The following is a 15,488-nucleotide window of genomic DNA, read 5'->3' as shown; positions in this document are numbered from 1 at the left end:
TTGTTTAAAATATGTTTTCAAAATTTTCAGACAATAGATGAAATAGTTAAGTATAATGTTTTATGGGATTCTAAAGCCTATGGAAAAAGTAATCAGCAAAACATCGCTCTAGCAATCTTTAGTGCATAGAATAAAAAAAAAGATACCTTCAAAATGCAATCATGCAACCAAATACTTCATGAAAGCACCAAAAATTATTGCGAATTAGGTAGTTTAGTGTGTGGCTCATATTGTAATATCTTTTTATAAATATATTTATTATAGACGATTGTACTAAGGAGCTAATTCGTGCTGCTATTGCTGCTCGCAAACAATCCTATAGTCCTTACAGTAAATTCAAAGTAGGATCAGCATTTCGAACAAAGAGCGGTCGCATATTTTCCGGCTGTAATGTTGAAAATGTTGCCTTTTCTCCAACTTGCTGCGCAGAGAGAACCGCACTGTTGAAAGCAATCAGCGAAGGTGAACGAGAATTTGTAGCCGGAGCAGTGGTAGCATATCAAGAAAGTGGAGATCTAACCACACCTTGTGGAGTCTGTCGTCAGTTTATTGTTGAGTTTGCGAATGAAGATATTGCTTTATATATAACTAACGATAAAGATGGTGAAGAAAAACAAAATGATGATGAAGTTCTATGCACATCGATATATAATTTGCTACCATATGGCTTTAGTAAATTCTAATCACAAGAGTTGTTTTCTATAGCACAACATAACAATATTATTCATCTTGTCTCTTTCTTCCTTTCAAATTCCGTCTCGGATTTGACTGTCTTTTCCACTCCTTTCCTTATTAGCTGTTAAAAATAGATGTGCAAATAAAGGCATGGTTTAGTATGGACTCTATCGCGTACATCACACTGCGGGAGAAAGAGAAGCTAGGGGTCTGGTAGGAAATAAGAGATGAAGAAAGAGATGGCCAAATTCTTAGTCATACAGTTTTAATATTCATTTTTTAATTCACCACTTTATATTAAATAACAGACAAAATAAAATAGAAATAAACATACAACATATTTGTGTTAAATTTGATTAATTAATTAATTTAATTATATTTTGCAAAATATGAAAAGTTGTCAATAATGATATTCGTATGCTTTCAGGATCAATTATTATTTCATTTCATTTTTGTGGAAAATGCATGTGTTTTTTATTGTAATTTTAATAAGTATTAGCATCGCTTTAATTAAAAAACATTTTTGTAAATTATCAGTGAAATACTATCTAAAGAACAGACAAAGAGAACACTAGTAGCAGCAGATTTGAAATAATAATAAAAAAAAAACGATTCGTGTTATATTCGTAGCATCCCCACTAAACTGGAATAACTAGAGATTATCACAATCAAAACACATGCCAACAAAATAGATTTAACAATATCCTCACTAAACAGGTCACCGTTAGTAGGTTTTAACAGACTTACAATGCAGTTAGAACAATAAACAATACAATATAACATAAAACATCTTATAATTATATTTGGTTGGGGTCATATAAATAAAATCTTGATCTCAACATTAACACTGAAGAATTCAATCAGCTGTGTTGCTATAAGACTCTAATTTTTATTACACAAAATTACTTTATTAATTTCACTTTTTTGATAAGTTTTATCACGAATTGGAAATAGAACAACTCAAAATAAATTTTGAGTAAACCGATGACATTAAAAAAAAGAAAAACCATGTACTGATGACATTTAAATTATAACATAAATTTATATGAAGTGATAAACAATAATCCTGTCAAGTCGTAGAGAGGGGGTTATGAAGAAACCTCGCAGTTAATAGATAGTAAAAGTGCTCAAGTGCACTGACTCAACAAGCCTTAACATAATAACGAAATAAATACTTGATCCAAATTAATAGGATCCAAATTTCCAGATACCTTTAATAAAAAATTATGAGTCCAGGCATAGATTACGAGTCGAAATCACGGGCATCATAAAACTTTATAGAAAGTAATCATTTAAATAACCTTATTTAAAATTAAGTTTCCAAATTTAAAAATAAAAAATTAAAACAATACCTGAATAGCTTCGAATCTGTAAAAAAATGTTTACAGTTAATAAGTGAATCAGTTTAAACTTATTAAAAGATCTGCTTTAAAACTATAATTTAAAAAAAATATTGAACAAGAATATGAACCATCGAATAGAAATATGAAATTAATCTGAGGGCTAATAAAGCGAACAGTGTTTGGAAATGATGGAATCGGCAAAGGAAACTTCTCAATTGAACTATTAACCAGGTTGACTTAATAAATTTAGCTAGCTATAAGTATACCAAAATCAATATAATATATGTAGTATCTCCGATATAGTCTGCAAAATATACCATCGGACCTTGCGGATAAAACGAAATACATTAACCTGGATATTCAATTGTTCAAAATTTAGATTCCTTTAACGTAGAAAACTTTGCTTTAAAAAAGATGATCATCTGTCATCAACTCTAGAAATTAAACTTCGAGCTTTTGAAGGTTGTCCAGTATTACTAACCCTTTAAAACATTTTTACAGTTGATATAACATGAGGTGCGCATGATTTCTGTTATTTCAACAATAAAGATTGTATTTATTTTTTTAATCAATAGTTCGTAGTAATAATTAATAAGTTGCTGGTGGCGCTAAAACTCCAGAAGAATAATTATTGTTTATTGAGAAAGTGTTCTCCACATATTTTGGTCAAAATTCAGGTAATTGATTTACCTAGTAAGCACTTACCAAAAAAAAAAATTAAATCAATATTATCCAACAGCTGCGGGCATTAATTAGTCCAATTCATATAAATAATTAAGCCAAACTTACTATGAGTAAATAGGCATGTGTGTCCCTCACTAGAGCTACTGATTTTGTTGCAACTGATCAATTTACTCAAAATTTGTCAGAACAAAAAAAGTTAAAAAAGGTTTTTTCTGTCAAGTTTTTTTTCTGATATTATTTTAATAAGTTTTTTAGATACAGTTACAAAAGTTATATTTTCTGGTGCGGTTTATATTGGAAAAAATTCGAAAATATAATTTACGTTAGTTACCATGACACAGCAAATACATGAACTAAATTGTAAAGACTTAGCTGTAATTGCCTTTGGAGGCCAAGAGTTTGATAGTTTGGCTAAGTCTGCATTATGTACACTTTTGGAAGTAATATTTAAAAAATTAAACTGTGAAAATGAAGATGTTATCATTGAAGGTACCCAGACTACATGTATCAGAGAAATGTTCTTTCTTTCTAAGCCTAATGAAATAAACTATACTGCAAGAAACGTCAAACCGATTCCTGATTTCAGTAAAGTTGACGACTTAGAACGTAAAGCAAAGAAGTTGGATAACAGATTAAAAGAGCATTTCTTTAAGATTCGACAGGCACATGACAGTGAATTTAACTTAGAAAGGTGCCATTGGACAAAATATGACCGTAATTTTGAGGATATTTGTGGAGGTAAAACAGAAAACAAACCTCTTTGCGATCTAATACAAAATCGAATTTTTATGCCTAGAATAAAATTTATTTGCACTCATCCAATAATTCTTCGCATAAGAGAGTATAGAATTTATGTGGAGACACTTAAACAACATTTATGTTGGTTACGTAGTCGAGTAAGTGTGCATACTGAAATTGCTTCCTTAATTCAGCCTCTGATTTATGAAATTCAAGCTGCACGTGCGCAAGTTAAAAAAAATTCAGAAATATTCGACCTTGCCATGATAGAGCTGCAGGAAAAGTTGGTAACAAAAATGGATCAGGTACATTTTCCTGTAATTAAAAGAGCAGCTAAAAGGCGTTTAGAAGAATTCGAAACTGCAATAATGGATTGTATAAAAAAACAGCAAAATGCATTAAAATCGGCATACAAGATATCTGAAGACATGTGTTTCTCCTGTGGCAAAGAGCGAAGTGGCATGATTGCAGATCAAATGTTAGAAAAAGAGGAGATAGGAAAAGAATTATGTTTTTGCAGTTATAAGTTTACGCCTGTTGGTCATGATCTGTTGAAACGTATAAAATTTCGTAAAAATGTTCAAAAGGAGAAAACAGATGATATCCATGTGAAAGAAAAGCAACATAATGCAGTAAGATTTTCAATTATGCGAAGACACACTGGACATATGTATAAAGAAACTCTTACGTAAATTTTAATCGAATCTGATTAATATTAAATATTTTACAAAGTATTAATTAACGTAAAATAAAACAGTTTTTTCATAAAAAAATGTGATTGTGGTATTATCATTACAATTATAAATGTTTTAATAAAGTATCCTTATTTTTCATTCCAGGGCACAGCGGATTTGAGAGAAACGAAAAAGTAGCGAGAAAAGGGGCGGCCTCATATTATATTGGGTCACAACCATTCTGCGGGCCTTCGTGGAGGTTTTTCAAATTTAAAACTAATGAGTGGCTGGAAAAAGTGACTCAGACTGATTGTGATAATACAGTTGCCTGCAGACAATCCAAAGAATCCATGCCATTTCGATCAAAACCCAGAAGTAGGGAGCTACTAATGCTGAACAGAAGTGGTATCCGACTTGTCACAGGGTTTCTCACTGGGCACTGCGGAGTTAAAAAGCAGCTATCAAATCTAGGTATTACTAGAGACGATAGCTGCAGACTTTGTTGCGAAGAAAAGGAAACAGCAGAATACGTTTTGTGCTTATCCACTGCCGATGCACTTATAATAGAATTAGGCAACATCTCTCCAAAGGACATATTGACATTCTTAATTACTACTCGTTTATGGAACTGAAGTGAATATGTCACAATAATCCTCTAAGGATGCAATGATGGGTTGTGACAAGTTCACAACCCATCTTAAAAATCTAATCTAATCTAATCCTAATTTTTAAGGACCACATTGGTCTTATGTTCTTATTGAGCATTAAAAGAAGGTATGTGGATATTCCTCTTTTGCTTCACTTTTAAATGCTTCTTATTTAGAATGCATTTTAATTAATTTCCACTATCGACCCCTAAGACAGATTATTGTTCAAGTGAAAGAGATTTAAATTTATTTCTTGAAATATACAAACCAAATTTTATTAATAGGATTTCTATTAGCTGTTGTTGATTGAATATAAAATATCTTCTTCATTATTTGAAATCTAAACAATAATAAAATATTGAATCTAAGAAAAATGTCCATTGCTGAGAGGATGTTTGTATGTTATATGCTAGAAATATAATTACATTCACTCGGATGTAAATCATAAAAATTTTTTAAAGAAGATTGTAATTCTAGGAAAGTCCTAAAAATTTCAGAAAAGTAGTTATATAAAACAATAAATCAAACAAATTAATTCAGATAAATTATGTGTTAGACTTTCTTGTTATTCATTTTTTATTCAATTGCTCTTATTAAGAGAACATTTTTCAACTAGATGTGCCAACTATAAATATTGTTAATGAAAGTAGTTTTGATGTATCAGAGTACTACCCAGAATCTAAAAATAGTTGAATGTATACTTGCAAAGTCTCAAACTTATTCATATGTTAAGCGGTTCGATATATTTCTTATATATTCCTTAATACTAATAACTATATAATTTGTCCTGTATAAGTATTGGCAGATCTTACATTGTAGATCCGTCACCACAAGTTCTTCGTAGAACTTCTGTTGAGTTTTTGACTTCTGATAGCTGGTCTGGTTCTGAGCATTTAGCATATAAAAATTTTGTCGTTTTTAAATCGAATGCAAACAACAATGAAAACTGAAAATTCGTTATCTAAAATTTTAGGGGACTATAAATCCCTGCTCACATAAAAGCCTACTAGTAATACAATACTTCGATATTTTCTTTTACTTCTGGCATGATACCCATATGGGCATCAAGAAGATTGTTGCTACTATAAGCTTATTTGCCATTTTTGATCTTCTGCAGTGGCCATGCTAAAGCAGTTAAGCAGTACTATACTCATACTTTCGGGTACGACTTTCATGTCAACATCTTGCGAGGATATATAGAACACGAAAGTTGGCTCGTTACATTTGTTATAAACTTAACACTCAAAAGTTCTTCAAATCAACGAAGGTGGACCAAGGGACACTTGTATAAGATTTTATATTCTCACAAATGCTAACGGTTATCTAAGAAGAATGTCAGCTATCGTAAGTCATTCGAAATTGACAATTGATTTGAATTGTTAATAACACTGGCAATATCTCAATAACTATTTGGAAGGAGGCTGCGTGGGTGCCCCTTAAAATTTACTTTTATATTATCGCTCTTCACTTGCTGTCTGATTCAAAGCCAAATAAAGCACAGATGAACTCTCTGCGGATCTTTGTAAGGTAACAGTGAAAAGATCGGGACTGTTTACTGCACGTTATTCGTTGAAAATCACGGTAAACGTAAATCTTGCATATCTGTTAAAAATAGCACTAATGTTCTTTAACTTCATATATGCAGTCATAACAATAGCGTAGACATTGTCTCAGTGTCTTTTTGGATTATTTCAACATTTATGGTGTACGTCTCACAACTACTGTATACCTTATAGATTTTAGCCCTTGAAATACAAATAAAAGGATTCGAGTTAACATTAGAACTGATATTAATGAACATCATGGGCAGCGCCGACACTAATGAACAAGGACAGTTTCTCTTTATTTTTATTTCTTCCGAGAATTTGATAATCGCTAATAGAAGCGACTTCCGTAGCAAGTCTCTACAAGATGTGCAGAAATTTTCTTTGAGATAACCCGACTTAATAAAAATGCTTACTCTATCCACAAGGATCGTGACTGATCCAGAGATCTGATGGTCATATCACTGTCTCTAATGCGTAAACGTTTAAAGTCCTTTTGGATTGCTATTTTCTAGGGAGTATAGCCCTCATGAGCCATGTATTATTACACCCTTTCAAACGAACAATACACAATTCGAGTAGCTTAACCGTATATTTAAGTCATACAACAATTTAGGTCTGGATTACGATGTATCGTTGATAGCAAACACAACGAGGCCTTTATTTTACCATGGCTTTTGGACGTTTACAATTCTTAAATTGTTTTACATCCTTAGTGGCTAGAGAAATATGCATATAGTATTCATCCGTAAAGTAGTGCAATTAGCACATTTAAATCCACGTACTCCAGACTGACAAGTCGTTCTTTTAAAAGTTCTGAAAACGACTTCTGACTTACATATCAGGAATACCATAATTCTAAACTTCTTTTTACATCATAGCCTACATTTACTAAATGATATCTAATGCAACAAGTCTTCGTGTACTAATGGCGTAAGTTGGAAGTTTTTTACCTTTAAGATAAATGTTGCTTCTGCTTTTTTTTCTTGATATCGCAGGCGCCTGTAACAGTGTATGCTTAAACGTTATCTTAAAATCTCTCTCAATTTTTAACCATAAATATTTTAAAATCGTATTACTCTTATTTATTTGTTATTAAGAGGGGATGTAGTACTCCGAACATCGGGTCTATTGTGTACCCTGTATTACTCTTAATATATAAAAAAAATAATATGTTCCGGATTGCATTTTGTAGCAATGTTTACTCAGACAAAAGTAAATTCTATATTCAAAATACACAATATTTTCTCATTTTAGCGATAAATATTTTCAGTTATAATTAAATAATCCAAATGCAGGTAATATTACTTTAAATAGATGGAAAGTATGGATTAAAATTTAAAAGATAATAATTTAGGTTTCCTAGTAACATCGTATTGAATATTATAAACAATTAAGTATCTTATCTTATTATATATTCATTAGTTATATATATATAAATATATATACTTATATATACTTATATATTCACTACTTAAATTTGTTTTTTTATTGTATCGTAACGCTATATCCTTAATGTTAATAATTTCATTTCATGTAATTTTTAAAGTATACATTTAATCAAAATTTATTTAAATATATTTCTTTATTTTTTATATTTTTTTATTTACAAGTTATAAGATAAATCTCATTCTAATCACAACACTTTTAGAGATGTTTAAAAAATAAAGTTCTTTATACACATAAATTAATGTACATTAACAAAAAAATTGGTTATATATAAAAACAATTATTAAATTAATTAATAACATAACATTTAGTTTAAATTAAATTTAGTTTAATATTTAATTTAATATTTAGTTTAATAATTTAATATTTAAACTGAAGTTTCGCTGTAAAGCAAACGTGTTGCTCTTCGGTAATGAAACCCTTCAACTTCAGTTGAAGCTGCGGAAATTTTTCTCTTTTTTAAAATTTTCAAATACATGAGAATGGATTCGATGAGATACAGTACCTATAAAATGAAAAAATAAATATATATTCTGTTAAAACACAAAATAACTGTAGACTTACATTCGTCAACAGCAAAAAATATTTTATAGTTTCTAAAATGTTCACATAATCTGAGATAAACATTTGCACTTTATTTATACAGCCAATCGGCCAAACATCGAAAAAACGTCCGTTATAGTACATGCAACTCGCAGTAATTGATACATCACCGGAACTATAATCTATAGCATTATTCAATCCACAACAATGAAGTGTGTGTTGGATTTTTTGCATTTCGATCAAATCATTATTCCAAGAATCCCTTATTTTTTCTATTACAAACTCTTTTAAAATTCGAGGTAGGGACCTGTCCAACATGAACCAAATTTGTAGTCCAATAATTAAAATAGTCATTATCATACGCTTAAAAAGAGATAAATGGTATTAAAATATATTATTTATAAGTAATACATGTAATATTTTTCAAACTTACAATTAAAATCATAATTTCATTTGTAAAATTGAAACCACTTATGACAAACGCTATTCCCAATAATGCAATCCATATATTTCCGAAGATTACAAACAGCGGATAATTCTTAAAGTTGAAAAAAGTGTGGGTAATTAAATTAAGGATAAAAAAAAGTACAAAGAACTGAAAAAACAAAAATTAGTTAAAAGTTTAGAAATATATAAAAAATGTAACTCAAAATGTATTTAATATTAAATCGAAATAACATAAGGAAGACATATCACATTGAGCTATAGATTAAAATTTTTGTTGTTAATTAAATGTATCGAATAAATATAAACAAATATATGTATGTGTGTATATAAATATACAAAAAATATTTAATATATATGTATATCATATATTCTATAAATACTAATGTATATATATTTATTAATTATGAAATAAATTTTTAATATACTATACAATAATATATTATATAAATATATTTTAATATATTGTTATCTTAAATATTATCTTGTAATAACTTTATTTATAAAAGAGTTAATGAAATAAGTATGTGATTGTGTTACATATTTATTATAAAATTCATTAATAAATATTTTAAGTTATATATAAAATATATTTGTAAAATATTTTTTTTTTATTTTTTAAATAAACAAATAAATTGATTATATATATATATATATGTATCTAATTAAAAAAAGGAATATTTATGGCAATTTATTACTTTTACATTTAATTTTTTTTACTGAGAAATTTATTTTAAAGTAATTTTAAATACAATTCATTATATTTTTAAAATGAACAATATTCTATAAAAATTTTACATATAAATTTGTAGAACATACCTATAAAATAAATTTGAATATAATAATGTATACAGTTATTATTTTTAGAACATAATTTTAATATAAATAATAATATAATTATATATATCATTTCATAATATTTTTGAATTTTAATTTTTAAAACTTTTTTGTATAAATTAACAATTGTATTAAAATTAATATAATAATTTGAAGAAACAATAAATATTATTCTATGATATTCTATGTTATACTGGCATGCACAGACATGAGTAAACATACACAGACATGTTTCGTATAAAGATATGCAAACACTATTAGATAACACTGTTATATGCATATCTCAATATTTGTACGTACATATGTATATATAAAATGTTTACATAAAAAAATATTATTAATAAAATAATATTAATAAAATATTATTATTTAAATTAATAACATTATTATAATTATATTATATAATCTTAAGTATTATATATTTAATAGACATCATTTACCTCTAAAATATATCGAATAACTTCCAAAAATATTTTTAAATATTTTTGTATTTCTATTAAATATACATTTAAATAACACATATTTAAGTATTAAAAATTTATTTAAATCACTTTATTTTAAAAACCTTAAATATATTTTATTAAAAGTATGCTATTAAAAGTTTTTACAATTATTTAAATTATATTTTTTAATTAAAATAATTTATTTTAACGCAATTAAGCTAATCTCTTCCACACTCAATCTCTAAACAAACTCAATTAAAAGGAATTTGAATTAAGTGCGCCACGGTAAAACAAAGAATATAAGCTAGGGTTTTGTGCGTGTTGTAGGTGGAGTTTTCAAATCATACAGTGTATACTACTTTTATTTGTATTAAATGAAATAACGTTATTTGAATTCGATTACTCGGTATTCGGTTAACTTCAACATATAATTACACTCTATAACTTGATAGTCAGTAAAATTTAAGGTACACTCGGTAACCGTTAGAACTCGGTAATTGTATAATCGGTAAACTTTATCCTACAATTAAAAGGTTAAGGTTAGGTTCTTTTTATAAATTATTTACATAAATTATTTATTCAATTATCCAAGATTAATTAATATTGAACATTTTCATGAATTTTTTTATATTTCTTCTTATAGTAATCATCTAGCGATTTTATATAGAACAGTATCAAACAAGCATTTATATATATCCAGCACTTAAAGGATATAGGTTATTTTTTTACAAATCGGACGGATTTTGGTAAAAAATGACCTCATCACTCATCGATTTGGCGGAACTATTTTTTTGTGTGTCTGGTATGAGGTGAAGGATTAATTAATTTTAAGAAATACTTGTAAGGACAATACCGTCGTGAAATTATTGGTTTAAATGTAGTATTTTATTACAAATAGAAATTAGAAATAATATATATGAATTTTTGTAGTATATTCTATGAAAATTCTTTCATCAGAAATATAGTACGCATGTGCTCCATATACTCCTTAAGTAAGTAAAGCTCTCGGTGTCTACGATGAGATGCCCATTGCTTGTAAAGCGAGTTAAGTTTTTGGTTCTTATTTTTAAGCCAACCTTCGACGATTCTTCTTATAATTCATTAATTTCCGATTGCATTTGCTGATGTGAGTGCGAAAGCAGTACAATATCGTCCGCATACTCTAGATCTTCCAACATAGTATTTACCCTCCAATTGATTTCACGATTTTACGAATCGAACATATTTAGCACCCAATCGAGTACAACAATAAACAGTAGTGGTGATAAAATTCAGCTTTGTTTCACGTCGGTTGTTGAAATGAACGGTTCACTTGCTTTTCCATTATATAGAACTCTGTATTTCGTGTCTTCATAGCTTTTCTTTATGATTTTGGTTATGTTTAGCGGGACACCAAATCTCTGTAGCGCTAGTCAGATCGCCTCTCTTTTGATTGAATAAAATGTTTTTTTATAATCGACAAAGACTGCATACAGTACTGTGTTGAATTCGATGCACTGTTCAATGATGGCAGGCATGCTATTTATATTGTCGACACAGGACCGGTTCGGTTGAAAGCCTGCTTGATCTTTGCGAAGTTGTTAATTTATTGGTTGAATAATGCGTTCTAAAATTATTTTGTTCAAAATTTTGCTTACTATGAAAAGTAATGAAATCCATCTCCAGTTGTTACCATTGGCAAGACTATCCTTTCAGGGTAACTTTACTATCATTACCTCATTCCAGTCGGATGGTATATCTTCTGAATGCCAAATGTTCTTAAAAAGTGAGAATAAATGTTCGGTGGATTGTGTATTGTCAGCCTTAAAACATTTAGCTGGTATATTATCGGTACCTGTAGACTTACAGGTTTTTAACGTACGTATTGCTGCTGAAATTTCTTGTTTACTAGGTAGTTTGGTGCTAATATTACGCAACGGTCTTCTCATTCTGCCGATTAAAGGCAATTCTCGATCGTTTGCAAGTACATTGAACGTTTTTTTAGGTGGTCCCGCCAATTATTTGCTTGATCGTGACCTATTGGTATAAGGTTGGTTTCTTAACGGCATATTTCTTACGGAATTGGCATTTGAAAGTTTTCTAGTTATTTGAAATAGGGATTTCAAGTCGTTATTCTGTCTTGCGATTTCAGCGTCTTGCGCTAGAATTTGAAAGAATTCTTTCTTTCCTCGCACGTCGTTTAATTTGTTAAGTCAGAGTTTCAATGTCTTACCTAATCTCCACACCGCTTCCTGTATATGCTGGCTTAATAGTTTTTAATATGACATTTTTTGTGTTTTCCCACAAGTTTGCAACGTCAGAGGACTATCTCTACATCTATTTTCCTACTTAGTTCGCATTTATTGCAAAAAGCCTAATCCGACATTGTTGACTTTAAGTTTATTAATTTGGAACTTTATTTTGTTTGAGTTATTTTAACGCGTGACGCAAGATGTTTGTCTAAATTCTGCTAATACCAGGTAGTGGTTACTGCCTAGTTTTGCACTTCTCTTATTTCTGATGTAGAGTAATGTTCTTGTCCAACGTTTGCTGATGTTTGCTGATATGGTCCAATTGAAAATTCTGATTGCGTAGAGCTGTTCTATTTTTGCTTTGTTTACTTTGTTTGCTTTTAACATCGAGCCTCTGATTATGAGACCATGGTTCGAGCACATTCTAACAGGAGGGCACCGTTTTCATTTCTTTTTCCAACACCGAATTACTACTACCTATTCTTGCGTTGAAGCCTCCCATTAGAATTATAAGGTCATTGTGGTTGACATACGATAATGTTTTGTCCAGGAAGTTATAGAACTGCTATTTAACTGCTGCTTCGTTTACTTCTGTCGAACCGTAACATGGGATAATTGTTATTTTACGCAATTTAGTGTTTAAACGTGCTGTTATTATTCGTTCTGAAATTGCGTGCCAATCTAGCAGTACATTTCTTATTTTTCAGTTCATATATAAACCGACTCCGTTTATTTGTGGATCATTAAGATTAGGCACCCCTGAGTATATAATCTAGTCTCCACTTGCAGTATGTTTTACGATGCATTCGTTTCACCTCATTTCACTGATGCCCAAAACATCAAGGCGTACCCTTTTACACTCGATGTTAGTTGTTTTCCTGGTTAAAATAGAGTTCTAAAATTCCAGTGAGCAAATTGAGTTCTTGTACGTAACCCATTGTTCGTCAACAAAATATTCACCCGATTTGTTTTTCTTGTTGACATATTGATATGATTTAGTTCTCGATTATTATAGAGAATCAACCTATAGTTTGGTAACAGGTCTGCTGCATTACGAGTATTATTTGTTACCATGTGGCCTTCAAACCTGCCACGCTTCGCTGTGTGATTATAATTATTTCTTACTATACCTAGATGTAGACATGTTTATACCGCCACGTTATCGGTTGCCAGAGCTTCTTTAGTGGGAACAGGATCTACCGCGAGAAGTTAGAATTTGACATTTGAGTCAGAGAGCTTTGTAAGTGATGATCTGATTATCATATTATATTTTGTAATTGCAGAAATCCAGAATTAAATTTATTGATATTGCAAATCTAGGCAATAAAATTATTAAAAAATTTTTTCTTTTTTTTAAAAGTTAAATCAATTATCTATAAAACGCAATATGTTAAATTTTAAGTTCCTACAATTTATAGAGACTGAGATATAGTCATTTGAAAATGTGTACTCAATGCCAATTCTCAAAACCCCATGAGTCCATATCTCCTAGGAAAAAAAATTACAAAATTTATACGGATACGGGTCTACTTATCATGAGGTCAAAAAGGTGTCCGATTTGTAAAAGAATAACCCATATTCACTTACTTTTTATGCCCGATCCACATAATCTTAATACAACTATGTATTTTGTACGGTAATACACAGCATACTGTCCAGATCACAATTTTTCCAGGTAACTATAAATATATATGGATAAAATCAGATTGTAAGTAATACATTTTAATAAGTCTCATTGTATAGCAGAGAATTGGAAAAGAATTGCTTTAACGGTCATGTTATCCAGGTTATAGAATAATCGTCGATCAGCATATTAATTGCATTTATTTCAATGTCAGTTAAAAAATTAAAATCATTGAGAGCAACAACAAATAAGGCGATTGTCAATCATTTAATCGCCTAAATGACATGGCCATTAGACTAGCGCATGTAATTTGTGCAGTCACAAAGGAATTTTCATTTAAAGAGCTAAACTGGATTTGTTAATGAAATAGGGAAGATGGATGTAAGAAGATGTCGGATACACTGCTTATAGCAAAAAAGTTTAACCTTACAGTTAAGCTGATTATGTTTGTGGAGATCATTTTTGAGTTCGACATGCTTGAATGTGGCGTTTTGGATTGCATAACAAACGTAAAAAATGGAGTTGTGCCTTGGAGAGAGTGTAACATGATTAGTTCAGCAGTTAATCGATATGTTTGTAATATAATATTTGAGTAAAATTTATGCAATTATTAATAGGATTGGGGACAAAAATGAATTATTAATGATTAAATAATTAATTTTGTCATCCTTTGTAGATTCATCCCATCTATATAGAAACAAGAAATTTCAATAAATTTATTAAAAGAAAAATTTAAGATAAATAGGTAGATAGATCCATATTTATTGATATCATTTATAATATGTAGTTAGTTAAGTTTTGAGATAAAAATAAAAAACGATAATACTTTATTAATAATTTATTTTGTCTATATATGTTATGTCTATTTTGTATATTGTTATTGAAAGGTATGCAAAAATTTAGATGTTTTTTTTAATATTACTTATATTTTTTCAAAGTTTTTATTGAAGCCTTGCATTGATTCTATACACAAATGGATATTAGGTAGGTATGTAGATTAAGTACACATGGCAGCTAACACTAACGTAATTAAATCTGATGAATTACAATTCACTGTTGATTTGAATTTTTTATTATAATATATGAATAATATTGTCCACTTTATTTTGACAATTCATGAAAATATTTTTGGGGTCTTCAAAATGAAGGAACCCCATCATTGAGAAATATTATATAAAAATAGTAGTTAATGTATAGTATATAGTACGATGATACTTCCATAAGTTCTCAGATGGGGAAAAAACGATGCACACTATATAACTTTACATTAGTACTCGTATTTAAAATTAATATTTAGGCATCGTTCAGGTGTATATAGTACAATTTTTGTCGGAATTCATCGCATGGTTACATTTCTGTTGGTGATTAAAGCGTATAACTTTTGCAACAACATCCGATCCGATCATTCGATTAATCGGAGAGCAACGAAGTATCCGTATTTTAAAATAAAATGTGATTTTTCGTAAATCCGGAGTCTTCGAATATCCGGATTGGTTATTATTTTCAGTGAAATTATTCGAAGACTTCGTGAGTAAAAGTTAGAGGGAGAGCAGCAAATGCAAATGAACATACATCACACAATGAAGACGACGCGACGGGTGCCAAATCCTGT

General features: G+C 29.4%; 2 protein-coding genes across 2 annotated transcripts; both read left to right on the top strand.

The window, feature by feature from the left end:
* LOC119665976 (cytidine deaminase-like) lies at positions 1-985 on the top strand. Its single transcript, XM_038075234.1, has 2 exons — positions 1-208; positions 265-985. Exons 1-2 carry the CDS (start codon positions 154-156, stop codon positions 681-683), a joined length of 474 nt encoding a protein of 157 aa, XP_037931162.1. The 5' UTR covers positions 1-153; the 3' UTR covers positions 684-985.
* Positions 986-3,034: 2,049 nt separating this feature from the next.
* Positions 3,035-4,132, top strand: LOC119667395. The gene has a single exon (XM_038076685.1). The coding sequence runs from the start codon at positions 3,035-3,037 to the stop codon at positions 4,130-4,132; it is 1,098 nt and encodes a 365-aa protein (XP_037932613.1).
* Positions 4,133-15,488: the final 11,356 nt, after the last annotated feature.

This window comes from Teleopsis dalmanni, chromosome 1 (assembly GCF_002237135.1).
Source record: "Teleopsis dalmanni isolate 2A chromosome 1, ASM223713v2, whole genome shotgun sequence".
NCBI classification, from domain to species: domain Eukaryota; kingdom Metazoa; phylum Arthropoda; class Insecta; order Diptera; family Diopsidae; genus Teleopsis; species Teleopsis dalmanni.
The sequence above is the reverse complement of the archived record's forward strand: the minus strand, read 5'-3'. Positions and strand labels throughout refer to the sequence as shown.

What these genes read in the sequence shown, in the direction of transcription:
- LOC119665976 (XM_038075234.1), top strand. Translation starts at nt 154, where the DNA reads ATGCAATCATGCAACCAAATACTTCATGAAAGCACCAAAAATTATTGC. An exon ending in CAAAAATTATTGCGAATTAG is followed by an intron (nt 209 to 264) that starts GTAGTTTAGTGT and finishes TATTTATTATAG; the next exon opens with ACGATTGTACTAAGGAGCTA.
- LOC119667395 (XM_038076685.1), top strand. Translation starts at nt 3,035, where the DNA reads ATGACACAGCAAATACATGAACTAAATTGTAAAGACTTAGCTGTAATT.